Here is a 21,390-nt window from a genome sequence, read left to right on the forward strand (position 1 = left end):
AGATGCAGGCCCATCGGCCCACCAAGTCCACGCTGTCCATCAACCACCCGTTTACACTAGTTCTACATTAGAGTAGGTTGGGCTTGTATTCATTGGAGTATAGATGATCTTAATGAAGCAGGGAAGATTCTGATGAGGGGGGAGGGAATGACAGCGTGGATGCTGAGATACACAAGAGACTGGAATTTGGAGCAGAAAGCAAACTGTTGGAAGAACTCAGTGGCTCAAGCGGAATCTGTTTGGGGGGAGAAGGAGAAATGAATCTCAACGGATTTAAGAGCGGACTAATGGCACGGCAAATAAAACAGAAATCATGTATCGCCAAAGACTCTGGTTTGATTCTGACGTCGGTTGCTGTCTATGTGGAGTTTACCTGTGAATCCATGAGTTTCTTCTGGGTGATCCAGTGTCCTCCCACATCCCAAAGGTGTGCAGGTTGGTAGGTTAATTGGTAACTAACTTGCCCCTAGCGTGTGATGTGGATGGTAGATTCTGGGGGGACATGACGGGGATGTGAGGGGAATAAAACAGGATTCGTGTAAATGGGTGGTGTTTGATGGGTTTGGATCTCACACAAGAGGAGGCATCCTCTACAGCTGGACTCCACAACTTGAAGCACAACCTCATGGCATTTATCCTCAAACACACTCCTGGTTTTACAGGTCACTTGTACTTCGTATAAATGCCAAGGTTGTGTAGACTCAGCTTACAATTTCTTCTCTTTATCCAAAGAGTCTCTGGAGTATTGTGTGCTTTTCTGGTCGCCACACTAGAGGAAAGACATGATGGTGCTGGAGATGGTGCAGAGGAGATTCATAGGATGTTGCCTGGGATGGAGTAGAGACTGGATACGCCAGATTTATTTTCCAGTGGAAGAAGCTGAGGGCTGACCAGAATGAGATGTTCAAAATTAGGGGGGGATAGATACTATATGTAGCGAGAAACCTTTCTCCTTAGTAGAGGTGTCTCAGACCAGCAGACACTAGAAGGGGTATGAGATTCATTGAGGAAATTTGAGGAAGAACATTGAAGTGTCTATATAAGCATGAAATGCTGTGGCAGCAATGGTTATTGGCCAATTTCCTGGAAAATGGGATTGGTGTAGGTAGCCAGCACAAACACGATGGACGGAATGGCCTGTTCCCATGCATCATGATTCTGTTTCAATGTTCCACTGGCCAGGATATCCTGCTTTAGGTTATGGAGGCCAAACTGCGCATACTGCGTTAAAGGATGTATTACTAGAGCACTGTCAATCACAGCAACATTTCCCTTGTACTACAATCCCTGGCATGAAAGGCCAGAGTGTTGTTAATCTTCCTGGTCATTTGCTCTACCTGCATATTTACTTTCTGCCATGAAGCATCGACCAAGTTCTCTCCATTACAATCATTTGCTAGTATGTTAAAAGGAAAAAAAGACAAAACTTCTTTAAAAAAAAAACCCTATTATATTTGTAAAAGCAAATTGCTCCCTTTAAAAAGGTCAGCACATCTAGCAGAGCCGGTACTAGATGTGCTGACCTTACAGCTCCAGCAACCGGGATTCGATGCTGACATCGGTTGCTGTCTGTGAGGAGTTTGCACGTTCTCCCTGTGGCCATATGGGTTTCCACTGAGTGCTTTGGTTTCCTTCCTCATCCCAAAGACGTTCGGGATGGCTAATTGGCCCCAGTGTGAGTGTGTGTGGTGGGAATATCAGTAGGGAGAGAGAGAGAATAACTTACAGGGGTTCAGGAGGGGGAGAGGGACTGATAGGAGTTGACATAGACTCTATGGGCTAAACTATCTTTATTCATGTTGGAATAAAGTGTAAAATGAGGAATAAAAACAAGCTGACTTTGCTTAGACATAATTTGAATTTCCAAGTGCCTTGTAAGCAGGCCCTTAAAAATGAATTTCAGCATTTTACTGACAACAAATGTCACTTCCGTCAGCTCTGCCGTTCTGCTTTTCTCTCCTTCCTCAACTAGTGCCATCAAATGTATTACCTCCCAATTTGGAAGAATTATTGTGAATCCAAGGAATTTGGAAGGCCATCAAGAATGTAGCCACCAGATTTGCAAACACATCTTATAGAACCCTGGAGAGAGATACAAAAAGCTGGAGTAACTCAGTGGGTCAGGCAGCCACTGAGTTACTGAGCCACTGGGGAAAAAGGAATAGGTGACTTTTCGGTTCGAGATCCTTCTTCAGACTCTGATTCTTTCTGATTCAGATTATTCAGATTCTCCCTGGGATGGAGTCAGGAGATCCAGGGAAATTTGAGTGAAAAAAACAAGGGAACTCTACAGGTCAGAGCATCATGGAGGAAAATGGGCTGAAGATGTATCGGTTTGGGACCCTTCTTCAGAGTGATGGAGTAAAGAGGAGATAGCTGGGAGATAGAGAGAGGTGAGGGGAAGAGATGAGGCAGGGGCTGACAGGAGGTGTATCCAGATGAGAGGGGGTTGATTAGAAGATGTGTCCGGTGGGGGCGAGGAGGATGAAAATAGTAACCAAGTCCAGGGAATTTGTGTGTTTTCGTCCTTTTAATTTCTTCTGAACTTCTCCAATTTCTTCTTCCCCCTCCATTTTGCCAAGCATATTGTTACACTATACTTTTTTTAAACCCTGAGACGTTGTTATTCCCTGCCATTCATTTTTCCTATCATTTCCTCTATATGTAACGTTAGTATTATTGTTGCTGCTATCTATTTTATATAGTTGATGAAACACTTACAAATCATTTTTGTACATCTTGCAAATTTCCTTTTCTCTCTCCCTATCAATGTTTTTGATCATTCGCTATTTCCTGTAACTTCCTGTAAGATCCTCCATCTTGTAACTCTCACTGTCACCATTTAAATTATTTTAATCTAATCCAGTTAGCCAGTTTTTCTCATAGAGTGCATTTCTTATGAATTATTTCTTGAACTGCTCACCACTTTTTTTTTTTACTGGCAAATCTTTTAATTAATTTCCTAATTTATATTAACACTTACATCTTCTATTTCTTTTTAAATTTATTGACTTTTCAGGACGTTGGACTAATGTACCAAACTGTTTTTATTGCTTCAATTGCCTTTGAGAAGGTGATGTGAGCTGTTGTCTTAAACCATTACAGTCATTCCAAAGGGGTCAAGGAAAGACCAGTTCCATCCCTCGTATGCTTATATAACAGACTCACAGAATGCTGTCCCAAAATTGTACCCCATGCAATACAGTGAGATTAGTGGTGCGCAGTCTATACCTTGTGTAATCAGGGGCCTCCTAGTGATGTGGCCATGTGTAATGGCAGACATGTGCCCTCAATACAGCACCTTCCTGTGACATCTGCTGGCCAATGCCTCCCAATATAAAACTGACCAATATTTGTACCCTCTATCTTCTATCCAATAATGAATCCCTAATCAGTGACAGTATTTCATCTCAATATTGCACTATGGTATTTGTTTAATCATTTCAGATGAGGCAACTCATTGAAGGCCTTATGAAAGACCAAATGCACTGCACCAACTGGCCTTCCCCTTATCTATTGAGCCAATTACAACATCATAAGCCTGTGACCTATCGCAAGCTTTGTGCAGTAAATCAAAGAATCATACAGCACTTTTGACCAATCTCATTGATCTCATTTGCCTATATTGCACCTTTATCTCTCTATGCCTTTTCTATTCATTACCTGTCAACATACCTTTCAAATTAGGTAGTTGTGTCTGTCTCCTTCACCTTCTCTGGCAGCTCGTTGTAGATACCCACCATCCTTTGTGTAAAACATTTACACCTCAGATTTCTTTTAAATTTCTCCTTTCTTACCCTAACCCTGTGCCCTTTACTTCTAGACTTCCCTGCCCTGGGGGAAAGATTCAGACTGTTTATCCTCTCTACATCATTTTGTAAATTCACCCCTCAGCCTCCTAATTCCCAGTGAGATTAAATTTAGCATAGCCAATTTCTCCTTGTAACTAGGCCCTTCCATTCCAGGTGAATCACTTCTGCACTCTTTCCATAGCTACCGCATCTTCCCTGTTGTGTGGGAATTGTGTCAGAATCCCTGGGATCAGTGTCCGTGGACTGGGATCTGCAGAAATGGTTGCAATCAGGGTTCAGTTCTGACTGGGTGCTGCCTCTGTGGAGCTTGCACGTTCTCCCTCTGACCACTTGGGTGCTTTGGTTTCCTCCCACATCTCTAAGATGTGCGGGTAGGTTTATTACACCTTTTTGCAGGTGGTTAAGAAAATAATCCAAGGCCGTGGGGATCATCGATGAGCCAGTGAGAGAAAATATATTGCAAGGAAGCAGAGAAATGAGAAGGAGGAACAGGACTGATGGGATTTCTTCCCTGGGAGACTGTGTGAATCGAAAGGTTTAGAAGGATGTGGGCCAAACGCAGGCAAATGAGGCTAGCTCAAATAGACATCTTGGTTGACATGGGCATTGGGCCCCAGGACCTGCCTGTTTCTATGCTAGCTATGTTTATCCTGTGTCAAGACTGAATGGCTTCCTGGTGTGTAATATGTAAGAATTACTTCTTACACATCAGTTTGTAATAGTGGTGGGTACTACACCACTATTGGAGGGAGGTGCCTCAATCTTCACCCACAATTTGCTCCCCCACCTCTCTCTCCCCCCCCCCCCCCCCCCCCAACCCAAATTGCTGGACAGCACCTTGATTTCCGTCTGTTTCTTTCTCCAGGGCTACATGTGGAAAAAAGGAATTGTTCGGCGGAACTGGATTGAGCGCTGGTTTGTGCTGAAGGCTTGCACCATCTTGTACTATGTCAATGAGGACCTCAAGGAGGAGAAGGGGGAAATTCAGCTCGATAAGGACACCGTGGTTGAGGTGAAGTGTGGGTCGGGGGGTGTAAAATACACCATTACATCAAGCATAAGCTTAGTCTAGGAAGAGACGCTCTGTCTCTGTCAAACACTGGGGGAGCAACTCTAATGACCCGTGAGTCTGTCGCTGTTCAATACTGAGGAGTTGTATCTAATGGGCAGTGGGTCTGTGACTCGACAGCGCTGGGGTATAGTTTTCATAAATAAGGCACAAGTGTCTGAAAGAAGTAGATTGAACGACGAGCTGAATTAAATTAACCTTGGAGAATTTGATGGGACTGAAAAGCGTAAAAGACCTAGGATCTGTATGCGAAGGTTTTGAAGGAAGTGGTGATGGAGATAGTGGATACTCTGGAGGTTGTCTTCCAGAATTCCAGAGATCGTGGAATGTTTGGCAAATGGCAGAGGGTAGCAAATGTGACCTACTATTTAAGAAAGAGGGAGAGGGGGCACAGAGAACCACAGAGAACCACAGACCAGGCCGCCTGACATTGGTTATTAGTGACAGGGCAATGGAAAAGAATGATAGGAATGGGCAGAGTCGGCATGAAGCACGATGTAGCTGTCTTGGTGGACAAATTGTCATAGGCTTATGATGTTGTAATTGGCTCAATAGATAAGGGGAAGGCCAGTTGGTGCAGTGTATTTGGTCTTTCAAAAGGCCTTCAATGAGTTGCCTCACCTGAAATGATTAAACAATACCATAGTGCAATATTGAGGTGAAATACTGTCACTGATTAGGGATTCATTATTGGATAGAAGATAGAGGGTACAAATATTGGTTAGTTTTATATTGTGAGGCATCGGCCAGCAGATGTCACAGGAAGGTGCTGTATTGAGGGCACATGTCTACCATTACACATGGATACACCACTGGGAGGCCCCTGATTACACAAGGTATAGACTGCGCACTACTAATCTCACGGTATTGCATGGGGTACAATTTTGGGACAGCGTTCTGTGAGTCTGTTATATAAGTATACGAGGGATGGAACTGGTCTGTAACTCTGTTATAGTTCAGTTTAGATTATTGTCACGTGTACCAAGGTGCAGTGAAAAGCTTTTGTTGTATGCTCACCAGTGAGCAGAAAGACAATACATGATTACAATCAATCCAGCTCAAGGAGGTACAGCTCTATGGCCACAGTCCTGTCAATCGAGAACACGAGGTACAGGTCTGGGGCAGAGGTCTGTCATTATATTACACTTGGCTACAGTGCTGTGGATATGCTGTAATAAGTACAGTATTGCAGACAGTAGTCTGTCACTGTATTACAGCAGGCACAGTCTATCTATCGCAGGATTATAGCAAAGTCGAGCTCTGTTGGACACAGACCTCTCGCTGTATGGTATCAGTGAACAGAACTAGTGGCACAAGCATGTCATTGAGCTCTACTAGAGTACAGTACTGGGGTTGTGTTTACACTATTGCACTGGGATATGTTACTGGGGCACATGTCTGTCGTATTACACCAGGCGTACTGGATTAGGGAGGTTATTGTTGTACTACATTAGTTATACTGGAGCACAACATGCACTCTGGGGATCAGGTCTGTCACTGTATTAGCATAGGGTACAACTCTGGATTCATAGTTCTGTCTCTTCATACAGTGTAGGGTCCACACTGGTCTGTCACTGTATTACACTCTACACAGTCGGGATTACTGGTCTGTCAGTATTACGATGTACAGAGCAGGGGACATTGGCCTGTCACTGCATTACACTGTCCAGTGCAGGTGACCCTGGTCTGCACTGTATTAGTGTTCACTGTCAGGATATCAGTCTGTCACTGTATTAGAGTGTACAGTGCAGGGGACACTACTCTGTCTGTGTTACAAAATATAGGTCAGGGTCACGAGTTAATCAAGCTCTTGTACTTCTAAGGCACTCCCTCAGTGAGGATGACTTGCTTTCACTGGATTTATAGATTCTGAGGTGGCTGAGGCCAGTGGGACCCATCTTCCCAACTCCTTGGGCTCTTCCACAGAGGGGGCAGGAAGCACCAGAGGGGATGGGGGGGGGGGGAGAGGAACATGGTTGCTCCTTCCGCTGCTTACATTGGGTTTCTGTGTTTCTTCAGTGGATGGACTAGATCTCGTTCTCATCCCAAATGCTCTCTTTCAATTGTAAGGATCAAGGGATTCCCAGGGCTCCGGAGGGAAGGTTGGGAAGGATGCTGCTCCTTTGACAGAGTTGAAGGCTTTGGTGAGGCCAACAAAGCCCACAGATGGTAGTTGGTGCAGCTCCCTGTATTTGTTTAGGAGTTGATGTAGAAAAGCCAATGCTCATGAGCGCGATCACTGCAGGGTGGGAAGGATGATACGAGTCGGTCACCATTACAGGTGTATATTACAGGGTGGTATGTCATTATTCCAAATATACATTACTATGTAGTAGGGACCTGTCGCTATTACAGGCTTATATCATGTGATGCGACTATATTACAGATGTTTATTATGGGGTGATATGGACCTGTCACTGTATTACAGATATCCATTACAGGGTGATGTGAGTCTGCCACGATGTCTGGCACTGCCCCAGGGCAGGGCTTCCACTATATTAGAAAGGATAGACCACTGGGATCCATGTCCATCACTGCATTGTGCCAGGGCACAGGTCTAGGGTGTGGGCTTACTATTGATTCACACCTTGGTATGGTCGAGTGGGTGGAAGTCTTTTGTGACTAAATCTGCGCTCGCTCTCTCTCGCTCTCTCTCTCTCACTCCTATAAGCTGCCTTCGGACTCTCAGCTCACTGCTATCCTGTCTGTACCCTCGGTTCTTTCCTATACACCATCTTCCCTCTGCTACATGCTTTCTGTACACTATTGTCTACTGTTTACTGTCTCCTCTGCCCACCTCTCACTCGATTTATTTTCTCTGTTCCATACCCTCTCTCTTCTCCGCTTTGCTGTCCATTCTCTGTTGCCTCATCTTCACTTTATGCTCGTGCTTTCTCGTCTGTGACGTGTTCCCTGCCTTCTCCCACCTGCTCTCGGGTCAGGCCCTTACTCTGAGTTTGTTACCGGCCCACAGGCGCTCCAGGACAAGGACGGCAAGCGCTGTTTGTTCTGCATCAAGACTGCGAATCGAGCGTACGAGCTGAGTGCATCTGACACCAAGCGTCGGCAGGAGTGGATGGAGAGTAAGTAATCTTCGCCCTCCTGTCCCTCTTGCCTTTGGGCAGCTTCTGCACGAAGCTGGGGGTAGGGTTTGTTTCTGCAATTCCTGGCAATGTATGGACTTGTTTGTCTCAGAGATACAACACGGAAACAGGCCCCTCGGCCCAACTCATCCATGCATATCAAGATGTCTACCTAAGCTGGCCCCATTTTCCTGTGTTTGGCACATATCCTACTACTAAGCCATTATTGTGTATATGCATGTGTTTCTGCATGCAAGTACATGTGAATGTGTGCGCAAGTATGCATCTTTGTGTCTATCTGCATTTGAGCATGTGTATGATTGCGTGTGTGTTAGCAGGCATGTGTGTTAGCTGGCTCGTGTGCATGACCACACATGCGTGTATACATATGTGTTCCACCTAAAGTTGGTAAGACTTTTATGCATGTCTGAGATGATGTTGCAATAGTTCGACCAGCCTTTATTGCTCAACCTGAATTACCCCTGGAGGTGCTGGTGAGCGGCCTCTTTGTACACCCGCAGGGTTTCTGGTGGAGGTGCTTCCACAATGCTGTCGATGAGGGCGGACCGGCGATGTACATCCAAGACCAGGATGGTGTGTGACTTGGAGGGGAATCTGTAGGTGGTGGAGTTGCACACATCTGTTGCCCTGATCTTGTCGATGTGGTGGAAGTCGGGGGTTGAGGAGATGTTGTGGGAGGATCTGGGGCGCATTGAGGCAACGCATCCTGTGTGATGTGTCCACCCCTGCTCGCGATGAAACCTGAATCCAAGACACCTCCCCGCGGGGCCCGCTTCCCTCCGGGAGCTTGGGATTTGGGAAAGAAACGTCGTGATCCATTGCTTAGGCATAGGCACTGGATGACGGAAGAGGGAACAGCACGTCTCTCAGTGTGGTGAATGCTATTCTCTGTGCAGGTATCACCATAGCCATTGGGCTTCAGGCAGAGAACAAGCCGCCTCTGCACAGGGAGCAGAAGGCCCGGCGGCGGGAACACCGACAGCAAGCAGCACAGAGGAGGGAGGAGGAGGAGCAATGCCTGGCGGTGTTGCAGCAGGAGAAGCAAAAGCAGCTGCAGGAGCTAGAGAAGCTCAGACAGGTACGTGGGCTTCCCTGCGTGTCCTGGTAACCCCCGCCACCCTCTCCTGCGTCTGCGTGGAGACCCCTGGTCTAAGCTCAGGACTGGGGGAGGGATGGGGGGAACTGGGATGCATTAGGCTGGATCGCACATTGGGGGAAAAAGCTGGGCAGGGCCGTGAGAATACTCACGCGTACGTACTCAGTGGCAAACTGGTGCACTGGCTCGAGGCAGCAAGTCGCCTGTTTGTAATACAAGCTGGTGAGTGAGATCCCAGGACTGTACAGGTTACACCCATATTAGACCGTGCACAGTATTCAACCCAACTGAGGGGCGTGTGCGTACCTGTATGTATTTATCTGTGTGCACACATGTATATGAGAGCAAACATACCCTGATTTTATCCCACTGTTCCCCCAACCCTGTGATCTCTCCACTTCATCCACCTTCTCTCACCTTCACCGATCTCCAGCACACTTTCAGTAAGTGCCCCTCGCCATGCCCTCTACGTCCTCTGCCTCCACATTTGTTGCCTCTCTGTGCCATCCCAAGTTATCAGGGTATCCTGGCCACATCATGCAGTAATGTCCTTGGAACAGGATTCCCGCCATCCTTGTATGCTACATTGCCTGAAATGAGGGCCAAGGTATTGTACTGTGAGTGGCACTATGAAGGAGGGTGGGAGAGATCCCTCCAGTCTCTCCCACTGCCCCTTCCCCTCTACCTCACCTTTGAGCGGTCAGGCACCATCCAATTAGAGTTGGGGAGGGAAGCCAAGTTAGGCGATGATCTTCCTACACTTTAAACAATACCTGGTCCAGTGAACTGACACCGACTGGAAGGGGAACGTGATACCATGGACCATCAGGCAAATCCTACATCAGCCTGACAAAGACTTTCCACCAAAGAATTATACCAAATATTGCAACATCTACAGGCCATAGAGTCATGGAATTCTTCAGCATAGAAAAAGGCCCTTCAGCCGAACTTTAACGTGTTGACCAAGTTCTTCTTCTGGGTTAGTTCCATCTGCCTGCATTTGGACCTAAGGCCTCTTAAACCCAACCTAACCATATATCGGTCCAAATGTCTTTTAAAAGTCACAATTGTATCCGCTTCTGCAGCTTCCTGTGGCAGCTCGTTCCAATACGGACTCCCCTCTGTGTGAAGAAGTCCAATTGTAGAAATGGTCTCATCCCGTTGCCATGACTACTGGGCCAGCTGTCTCTGAGACAGTCCTGATGGTCCTCGGTTCACACATCATTAGCCGCTCCACATGACTACCCCTTCTTGTTGGACTCCTAGGCCCAGGAAGATGCTCAGGCCATTTGGCACAACAAGGAGTTCCATTGGACGGAGCAGCAGGAAGAGATGGAGCAGGTGCTGCAGAAGCAGCTACACCAGGCTCAGGAGGTAAGAACTAACGGAAGGCCTGGCCTGTAGTTGAACACGAGCTCGAGTCTAGGTATGGACCTGGTATTGGCCCACATCTAGGCTTGGTGATGGGGATGGTTGGGACTAGGGCTGGGGTTAGGCCTGGGGTTTGCATTTCCTGCAAGACCCAAAGCAGCCTGAATGCAGAGTCCAGAGGGAATGGGCCCACAGTAAAAGGCTGTGCCGAGGCAGACCTCACTCAGAAAGGACATCCAGAGGCAGGTATGGAGATCGGGTGATTGGAATTCGCTGAGTTTTTAATCCTCACTGTACCAGCCTTGGGGTTGTCAGTATGGTAGACAGGGAGGAGGGAGATGTGCTCTGGACCTAGCCTATGTGCTACTCAATGTCTTATGGACAATTCTTAAGTGTTAGATAAACATCAGTGTTCTAACTACTCTGGAGGAACATGAATACAGACATCAAGCATAGGTTATCAGCACCGCAGCACCAGTTTCTAAAGGAAACCTCTTTTGCAGGTGAGGGGAGTTGAGAATGTGCGGAGAATGACAAATGGAATTAATGTGGGATGAGTTTAAACGGGTGGTTTATGGTTGGTGCAGACCCGCTGGGCTGCATCTCTCTCTGAGTGTCTCAAGCGCTTCCCCATTTACTGATATCATGCAGGAGGCAGGCTGGGGTGCTATCTGTGCCTGAAGATGGTTGCAAACGCTTCACTCTCTCCTTTTGCATTCATGTACTGTGCCCACTTGTCCTTGAGGGCGATGATATTTATGGAGTCTCCTCCTCCCTGTTTATTGTTCACCACCATCATGACGCGGTGTGGAGTTGAACCTGTTAACTCGCACAGAACCACGGGTGCATCTGATTTTGCTCTCCATCTAACATGGAGCAACGGCGCGGCAGTATTAAATGGAGCAGCCTCAAGGGAAATGTCCTCTCCCTACCCTGGCAGTGATTGTCCCGACAGAGTTACCATCGCTTGCTCGGTATGAATAATTACATGCAGCCTTGGAGTTATGAGGCTAAGATCTCCAGCAAGATTAGACCAGATAACTACAGGTCAAATACAACAGTAAAGCCTATAGTCAGAAAAGAGGTAAATGCACAGAAACAGTACAGCACAGCACAGCACGGGAACATTCCTTTCAGCCCACGGTGTCTGTGCCAAACATGATGCCAAATTAAACAAATCCCTTCTGCTTGTATGTGATCGATATCCTTCCATTCCTTGTATATTTAAGTACCGATTTGAAACCTTCTTAATTGCCACTATCACATGACATCCAGCACCACCCATCTGCTAATCACCCTCCACCCCTCCTTTATCCACCTATCATTTGCCAGGCTCTTCTTACCCTCACCTCACTATTCCAAATAACCCCCCCCCCCCCAAATCCCATCAGACTGAAGAAGGGTCCCGACCCGAAACATCATCTGTCCAGTTCCTTCCACAGATGCTGCTTTACCCACTGAGTTCCTCCAGCACTTTGTTTTTCTCAGGATTCCATCATCTGCAGTCACTTTTGTCTCCAGATTTAACTCCATCTGCCATACCTGCTGCTGGTCTATATCCTGCTGTGTGCTTTAGCAGCCTTTAGTATTGTCTGCAACTCGACCAAATATTGTGCAGTCTGCAAGCTTCCTAATCAACCCATTCACATTTTCATCCAAATCATTTATGCTTCTCGTCTACTTTGAGCTTTTAGGCACTTGAGATTCAAGTCAAGTTCATTGCCATATGCACAAGTACAGTGAGGTACAGGGACTATCAAAATCTTGCTTTCAGCAGCATCGTATAAACTTGGGCAAAAAAAAATTCCCAGGAGTTGGTGGGAATTTTTCCTTTCTTCAAAGTGACTTGGAACTTCCATGAAACTTTTTCACCATCCTGCTAATCTCTTCCCAAGACCGAGCTCAGAACATTGGGTGCCTGCTGAGATATTCCGTCTGTGACCCTGTATCTTACTCTTCCCCTTGAAGGACAACCTCCACCTGCAACTGGAGGTGGAGCAGAAAGAGGTGGAGGCAGGATTTCAACGCCGCCGGATTCAGGAGCTGGAGCGGATGCAGCGAGGGCTGGAGCAGGCGTTGGAGGTGGAGATCCAGGCGCGCACTAGCGAGCATGCGGCACGCTCGGCACAGGCAAGGTGAGGACATTGTAATGGGCTGGTTAGGATAGAAGCACTGAACTGCTTGCACCTCTGTAATGCAGGCAAGAGCTTCCTGGCATCTTCATGGGAGATCAGTGGTAAAATAACCCATTCCTCAGACGAAAGGGATACAGCTCGCTAAAAGGCCCTTCAGCCCATCGAGTTTGTGGCGACCAGCGTTCAACCTGTACACTGACACTATCCTACACACTAGGGACAATTTACTTTTTTTTAAACTAAAGCCAATTAACCTACAAATCTATAGGTCTTTGGAATGTGGGAGGAAACCTGAGCACCTGGAGAAAACCCACGTGGTGACTGGGAGAACGTACAAGCTCTATATAAATATCTATAGTCAGGACTGAACCCGGGTCTCCTGCGGCAGCTCCACCGCTGTGCCACTGTGAGCCTTTGCTTGACACTTTCTCACAGCCGGTTTAAAATCTCCTCCAAGTCCTACTTTAGTGTCCAGGTTCTCCCATTTCCCCTCGGGCACGAGATTTCTGCCACATCCACAACACTTGGCTGCAGTGCTGTCTGTGAGGGGTTTGCAAGTCCTCCCTGTGGCCAGGTGGGTTTCCTCCGGATGCTCCCACATCCCAAAGAGGTGCTGATTGTTGAGGTGGTTAATTGGCAGTTTGGTAGATGTTTGATGGTTGGTATGGAATTGGTGGTCATAATAATGACAATTACTCCTTCAATGTTTCCCAGACAGTATGTATCTCCCCACCGGGAGGGACAGCAAGTTATTTGGTTGGTTTTCACTTTCATATTCATGGAAAATAACCAAACTCCTGCTGTATTTCCTGCATTGCAGTGCTTTCAAAGGCTGAAGAGGGCTTTGGGAAGAATTGAGTTTGTGAGAGGTGCCAGTTTCCTTGCTGCTTTCATCTCCTCCTTCCTCACTATACTTTGCTGTAAAGTTGCCCACAGTCAAATGGTTCCAGGCAGCAAAGCAGCCCTTTAGAACTCCCCTTTTGTCACTCTTGCTTTCAGGCTGCTGCAGGAGGAGGAGGAGAAGCTGAGGGAGCTAATGAGTCTGAAGTCGGAGCAGGATCTCAACCCTCTGCTCTGGCAGGAGGAGCGGCAGCAGATGACCCACGAGGCACAAGCTCTGCAGCAAGCAGTGGATGAGCTGAGGAAGGACCGTCGGCATCACAAGCAGGATCTGGCTGTGAGTAACCCCTCCCAGCCACACCACGCATAGATCTTAGCCCCTGTAACACTCGCCAAGTCACCATAGTAGTGTGAAAGGGAACTCGAGTTTGACATCTGTGAGGACACAACAAGGAGGGTGGATAAAGTTGGTGGTGCTGTGGATAGTGAAGAAGGTTGTCAAAAGCTGCAACAGGATCTGGATCAGATGGAAAGATGGGCAGAGCATTGGCAGATGGAATTTAATCCCAACGAATTTGGAGTATTGTGAGCAGTTTTGGGCTCCATTTCTGAGGAAGGACGTGCTGGCGTTGGAGTGAGTCCAGAGGAGGTTTACGAAAATGATCCCAGGCATGATTAGATTAACATATAATAAGCATTTGACAGCATTGGGCCTGTATTCACTAGAGTTTAGAAGGATGAGGGAGAACCTAATTGAAACTTACTGAATTGTGAAAGGCCTGGTGGAGTGGATGTGGAGAGGTGGTTTCTACGAGTGGGAGTATCTAAAACCAGAAGCTATAGCCTCAGAATAAAAGCACCTACCTTTAGAAAGATGAGGAGGAATTTCTTTAGTCAGAACGAGGTGAATCTGTGGAATTCATTACCACGGAAGGCTGTGGAGGCCAGGTCGATGGGTATTTTTAAGGTGGAGTTTATTAGGTTCTTGATCGGCAAGGATGTCAAGGGTTATGGGGAGAAGGCATGAGAATGGGGTTGAGAGGGAAAGATAGATCAGCCATGATTGAATGGCGGAGTAGATGTGATGCAATTCTGCTCCTATAACTTATGTACATAAATGTGTGGTGGTGTATTGGGGACCAAATAGGGCTTTGGAATAGGCAGTAAATAATAATAATAATAATAATAATAACTTTATTTATAAAGCACTTTAAACAACTACAGTTGCCACAAAGTGCTGTACATGAGAAGTCATGAACAAAAAGCTATTACAAACAATTAAAAACCATTAAAAACCGTAAAACGAAGGACTATAAAAAACACACTAAAAATTAAAAGACATTAAAAGCACTAAAAACAGGAGCAATGCCTCAGCCAGTGTCGAACGCCAAAGAATAAAAATATGTTTTTAGGGAGGATTTGAAGATGGACAGTGAGGGGGCCTGTCTGATGTGCAACGGCAAGGTGTTCCAGAGTGCCGGAGCAGCAACAGAAAAGGCTCTATCCCCTCTGAGCTTCCGCTTAGACCTTGGTACCTCAAGGAGCAGCTGATCAGCGGTAGAGTGCTGAGGAATGTTGATGAATAGAATGATGTTCCCTGAAATAGGCAACACACGTCGGTAGGGTGGTGAAAAAGGTATATGGTATGCTTTCCTTCATAGTTCAGGGCATAAAATATAAAACACTTCAATAAAAATTTCAAAACACTGGATAGGCCACACTTAGAGCAGTGTGTGCAGTTCTGGTCACCACAGAACAGGAAGGATGTGGTTGTGCTGGATACAGTACAAAGGAGATGCAGCAAGATGTTGCCTCGATTGGAGACATTTAGTCATGGGGAGAGATTGGATAGGCTTGGGGGAGCGAGGGAGGCTGAGGGATGACCTGACAGAAGTAGATAACATTACAAGAGGTGTAGTTAGGGTAAACAAGTCAGATTGTTTTTTTCATAGTAGGGCTATCAAAAACAAGTGGGCACTAGTTTTAAGAAGAGAAATGGGAGATTCAGAGGGGATCTCAGAGGTATGTTATTTTTACAGAGAGTTGTTGTATCTGGAACACACTGGCAGGAGCGATGGTAGAATCAGATACAATTACTATGTTTAGGACACATTTAGACAGACATTTGAATAGACAAGCCCTAGACACAGACCCAATATGGGCAAATGGCATTACTGTAGATGAATAGTAGCTCAACTTGGACATGGTGGGCTGAATGGTGCATTTCTGTGTGATATGACTATGTCTGTTATAAAAGGGAACCAATAGGCTATCCACTTTGGTGGCAAGAACAGGAAGGCAGATTATTATCTGAATTGTATCAGATTAGAAAAAGAGGAGGTGCAACGAGACCTGGGTGTGCTTGTACATCAGTCACTGAAAGTAAGCATTCAGGTACAGCAGGCAAGTGTAGAAAGCTAATGGCATGTTGGCCTTCATTGCGAGAGGATTTGAGTTTAGGAGCAAGGAGGTCCTACTGCAGTTGTACAGGGCCCTGGTGAGACCACACCTAGAGTATTGTGTGCAATTTTGGTCTCCTAATTTGAGGAAGGACATTATTGCTATTGAGGGAGTGCAGCATAGGTTCACCAGGTTAATTCCGGGATGGTGGGAATGACATATGATGAAAGAACAGGTCGACTGGGCTTGTATTCACTGGAATTTAGAAGGTTGAGAGGGGATCTTATAGAAACATATACAATTCTTAAAGGATTGGGCAGGCTAGATGCAGGAAAAATGTTTCCGATGTTGGGCGAGTCCAGAATCAGGGGTCACAGTTTAAGAATAAGGGGTAGGCCATTTAGGACTGAGATGAGGAAAAACAATTTCACCCAGAAAGTTGTGAATCTGTGGAATTCTCTGCCACAGAAGTCAGTGGAGACCAATTCACGGGATGTTTTCAAGAGAGTTAGATTTAGCTCTTAGGGCTAAAGGTATCAAGGGATATGCGGAAAAAGCAGGAACGGTGTACTGATTTTAGATGATCAGCCATGATCATAATGAATGGCGGTGCAGGCTCGAAGGGCCGAATGGCCTACTCCTGCACCTATTTTTCTGTTTCTATAGATATACTGGTGGGCTCCTTGGCCATCGGTGCCGGCTCTGATTTGATCTGTATCTTTTCATACCTCTTGTTTCTCTCTCCCCTGACTGTCTGAAGAAGGGCCTCGACCCTAAATGTCACCTTTTCTCCAGATGATGCCTGACCCGCTGAGTTACTCCAGCATTTTGTGTTTATCTTTGGTATAACCCAGCATCTGCAGTTCCTTCCTGCAGTTTGGTTTTCTAGCAGGCATTTGACAAGGGGCCACGTAAAAGATTACTAAAGAGTGGAATATGGCCAATTGGATTTGGTATTAATATTTTGGCATGGATCAGGGATGGCAAACTAGCAGGAAACAGAATGGGGATAAATAAGTTATTATTGAGTTGGAATTACTAACTAGTGAGTGCTACAGGGATCATTGCTGGGGACACAACTATTTAAATCTGTATCAATGATACGGATGAAAGGGCTTAGTTTGCTGATCATTCATAAGTAAGTGCGTTAAGAAGTTATGAGGAGAGCCCAAAGAGCCTTGGAGGGTGGAGATAAGTTTAGTGAGTGAACAAATTGGCAAATTGAATATTATGCGGGGGAAGTGCGAGGGCATCCACTCTGGAAAGAACAATGAGAAAGCAAATTGGTATTTAAATTGTGATTAGAAATTGTCCACACTGCTCAGAGAGATCAGCTCTTGTGCCGTTCAGCTCAGTACCACTCCTTGCAGCTTCACTATCTGCCACACTGCAAGATTAGTCGCCAAGTTACAGCAGGTCAAGTTATCAGCAAGACCTTGCAGCAGTCAGCGAAGGTTTAATATAAGAGGTACTCAATTAGCCTTCATTGGATGGGCACAAAATGCTGGAGTAACTCAGCTGCACAGGCAGCATCTCTGAAGAGAAGGAATGGCTGACATTTCAGGAATGATTCAGTCTGAAGTAGGATGTCGACCCAAAACGTCACCCATTCCTTCTCTCCAGAGATGCTGCCTGTTCCGCTGAGATACTCCAGCATTTTGTGTCTATCTTCGATTTAAACTAGTTCTTTCCTATATCCTGCGTTGGATCGGCATGGACTTCAGGAGTGATGGGAGCTGGATACAGAGCAAAGTTCTCTTTGCGTAGACCTGTCAGATATGCACAGGGCAAACTTGGGATATCATTCTTCTCACCTTTTCTGTTTCAACCTTAATGTTGTAGGGGATACATTCTAGGCACTCTGTCTGGTAAACTGATTTCCAAGCAGGAAGCTTTAAATTACAGATGGGCAATGTAACATATGGGTCATTGGTTGTTTAGGAAGGAACTGCAGATGCTGGTTTAAACCAAAGATAGACACAAAATGCTGGAGTAACTCAGCGGGACAGGCAGCATCTCTGGTTAGAAGAAATGGGTGACTTTTCGGGTTGAGTCTGAAGAAGGGTCTCGACCCGAAACATCACTCATTGCTTCTATCCAGTAATACTGCCTGTCCCTCTGAGTTACTCCAGCATTTTGTATTTATCTTCAGACATTGGTTGGTGCTGTTTGAAGGCAGTGTTCCTAATATCCTGTGACCAATTGCTCTTGGTGATGCTGCAACATTGTTTTGTGTGGGAAGAGCCAGAGTCTGCCTGTTTCTGACTGTCGAAAAGCCACTATTGGAAATGATACCCTGTTCCTAGAAGCTTTTCTTTTACTTAATTCAGTCTACTTATTGTGAATTTGATTGCTGAGCATTTTCTGTTATCCTGAAGAGAGGCAGGTTGGTGAATGAGCGCCGGGACTGATGGCAATAGTCAGCGTTCCCTCAAATCAGCACCACTGCTAGAGTGTGGGGCATTGGGATTGGCGTTGGTCTGGTCAGCGTGGCACTCTGTCTCTGTGCTTTTGTTACGTGGCTTGATGGTGGGACCTGCCGAGCTGTGTTAAGATGTCCTTTTCTCTTCAGGCGGCGAAGACAAAGCGGAGGCAGGCGAGTCGATGTGTGAAACAGTGGAACGTGCAGCTGACCCGACTGATGCAGCCGATCGGGCCTGGGGGTAAGGGCAAGTCGGTAACGGCAGCTGATGGGGCCGGGTTGGTTCCAGTGATTCCATGCAATACTGGAAACCTCATTGAGCTTGGCATCAGCAATGTATTGGAGGAGGAATCTGCAGGTTGCTGCTGCCCTTTGAACATAGAATGGGGTTGGGCATGAGTCCTGATGCAGGCCCTGAAGGAGAGAGGTGGGAGGGGGGGGGGGGGTAAGTGTCTTTAGGGGTATGGGGTGAGTTTGAGGAGTGAGGGATGTACAGCGATTGAGGTTTCGGAAGTGGGAGGAGTAGGGTGTGGGTCTGAGGTTGGGGAATGGGAGGTGATGGAGTGGAATGGGGATGGGGATGAGTTGGGGTATGGTTGAGGGGTTCAGTGAGAGAGGTGGGCATTGAGTTTGGGAGTGGGGGTTGCGTTGTGGTTGGGCAGGGGGTAGAGATTTTGGCGATCATAATTGGATTTGGGGGATTTTGTGGAGTGGGGTTTGTGTGTCGTTGAGGTGGGTCTGTCGGACGTGTGGGGGCTTAGTGGGCGATATATTGATGGAAGCTAGCGGTCCATCTCTGCTGACTGAACATTGAATTTCCTGCTGCCGCTGTTAAGAATCTCTGATCAGGTTGTGGTTTCTGACGAGTGCGGCTGGTGTAATGAGCAACAGCTAAAACGTTGGCTGCCGACTCAGTGGAAAAGAATCATCACGACGAGGACGCTAGAACTCCAGAACACATCCTCTCTGCAAGTCATCCCACCAGGCCACCACGAGGGGAGCGGGTGTTCATTCCTCCATAGGGCTTGGCTGGAACCCATCTCTGAGTCTTAAGCCCTGCTCATGTGATGCAGACTGTTGCCTTGTGTCGATCAGCAGGATGTTTAGTAAGACCAATTTCTGTGGGACAAAATGGTTGTGATGGTAAGGGGCCCATCACAGGGTGGGCATTGCCTGCGTGTGCCTACCATGCACAGTAGGTGATGCACTTCACCACCCCCGACCCACTTGTCAGCCACCTACCACCGCGGGGGGCAATTTTCCTGCACTCACTCCTTAATTTCTCTTTTATGTCTCTCTCGCTCTGTCTTCCTCTACCCCTCACTCTCCATTTCTCAATTCTACTCACCATTTATTGATCGCCGCTTCAATTCACAAATTCTCATTCGTGCCTGGCCTCCGTCCTCACTGGTTCTATGACCTCCTCCAATTCCACAACTCTCCCTGATCTCTGCAGTTCCCTGGTCCTGGCATCTGGACCAGTCCACATTTTTCTTTCTTCCATGACTCTCAGTGGTGCCGAACTCGAAGACACTCCCTCCCCATATCTATCTCTATCCTCCCCACCACTACCATACGCTGCTCACTTGTGACCAAACTTGTGCTCACCTTTCCTGATATATCTCCACGTGATCTGGTGATAAAACATGTCACATTATAGTCCTGTGAAGAACCTCAAGCATGGCAATATAGACGGCATGGTGCTGCAGCGGTAGAGTTGCTGCCTTGCAGCACCAGAGGCCCGGGTTCGATCCTAGCTGCGGGTGCTGTCTTTATGGAGTTTGTATGTTCGCCCCGTGACCGCGTGGGTTTTCCCCGGGTGCTCCGGTTTCCTCCCACACTCCAAAGACTTGCAGGTTGGTAGGTTCATTGGTTTTGGTAAAGATTGTAAATTGCCCCTAGTGCGTATAGGATAGCACTAGAGTATCGGCACGGACTCGGTGGGCCGAAGGGCCTGTTTCCGTGCTGTAACTTTAATCTAAAATTGTGATGCAGGTCCTGTGTACGTACAAGTTATTGCTGCTCTGTAATTTGTGAACCTCGTGTTGCAGCCACCCACGGTAAACAAAGAGGCAACGTCATGAGCCACAGAGGGGATGGAATCTTCCTACCCACGAACCGCGGTCCCAAGGACCCCCATCACAAGACAAGGACACGAGGAAAGGGCGACAGTCCCATGGGCTCAACCCAGGTCTCGGATGACTCGTCAGAATCCGACTCTGATGACTATGAAAACGTGGAAGAATATTTGAAGAACGTGTCACTGAAGTGATCGATGTCATCGTAGGAGTGCAGCAGTTAGTTGTGATAGACTGCAGAGTGTGAGATAAGTGTGAATAATGCCAGGCAGGTTTCTCACCACCCTGTGTACCAGCAATAGACCCAGTGCTAGTTTCCACTTCCTCAGTGGATTAGAGTACCTCCAATTTCCAGGCAGTCTTCTGCCTTTGTGAAGCCACATGGAGGTTGGGGGAAGCGGGAGAGACAGACTCATCAGCACAAGTGGCACTGATACATCAAACCAATGATAAAATATTCCTAAAACTCATCTATGCCTCATCTTTCTATAGGCTTATTGTTATATTTGCTGTGACTGATGTGGAAAATAATTTACTACGTTCCTGTGGTGGAGTCTTTCCCGAGAAAGTTCCGTTTTGGTCACCCTGTTATAGAAAGAATGTCATTAAGCTGTAAAGAGTGCAGTGAAGATTTACAAGGATGTTGCCAGCTCCTGAGGGCCTGAGCTATAGGGAGAGGTTGGGCAGGCTATGTATTCATTTGGGCCTGTTCCCAAGCTGTAATACTATGACTCTAAAGGAAGGGGAATGAGAGATGCAATGAGGCTGGAGGTTGGAGGTGGGTGGAGAGTGACATATCCATCAGCTGAGAGATGGGAAGAGAGATTCACTCGTGGAAAGATTGTTGGCGTGGGAGGAGGGACGGGAGATCAATGGAGATGGGGTTGTGGATGGAGCTCTCTGGATAAAACAGTTCTGAATACTTATCTGTTCTCGCTACATCCTGAAAGAACTCTTAAGACATCAGTCATAAATTGATGTTAACTCTGCCCAATGTAATGTTATTACATGCAGCACATGAATGGTGGCATTTTCCCCACCACTGACATCAGGCTTACAGACC

The 21,390-nt window shown here is 46.8% G+C and overlaps 1 protein-coding gene across 1 annotated transcript in view; it reads left to right on the forward strand.

Moving 5' to 3' along the window:
- The window catches only part of LOC116983875 (differentially expressed in FDCP 6 homolog), a 35,901-nt gene extending 15,104 nt beyond the window's left edge, over positions 1-20,797 (forward strand). Inside the window, exons 5-12 of the mRNA XM_033037761.1 lie at positions 4,678-4,824; positions 7,856-7,964; positions 8,882-9,063; positions 10,348-10,455; positions 12,421-12,587; positions 13,587-13,764; positions 18,400-18,490; positions 20,301-20,797. Of these exons, the coding sequence (XP_032893652.1) occupies positions 4,678-4,824; positions 7,856-7,964; positions 8,882-9,063; positions 10,348-10,455; positions 12,421-12,587; positions 13,587-13,764; positions 18,400-18,490; positions 20,301-20,521 (1,203 nt within the window). The 3' untranslated portion in view covers positions 20,522-20,797. The remainder of the gene's footprint in view (positions 1-4,677; positions 4,825-7,855; positions 7,965-8,881; positions 9,064-10,347; positions 10,456-12,420; positions 12,588-13,586; positions 13,765-18,399; positions 18,491-20,300) is intronic.
- Positions 20,798-21,390: the final 593 nt, after the last annotated feature.

Source organism: Amblyraja radiata, chromosome 19 (assembly GCF_010909765.2).
Source record: "Amblyraja radiata isolate CabotCenter1 chromosome 19, sAmbRad1.1.pri, whole genome shotgun sequence".
Taxonomy (NCBI): domain Eukaryota; kingdom Metazoa; phylum Chordata; class Chondrichthyes; order Rajiformes; family Rajidae; genus Amblyraja; species Amblyraja radiata.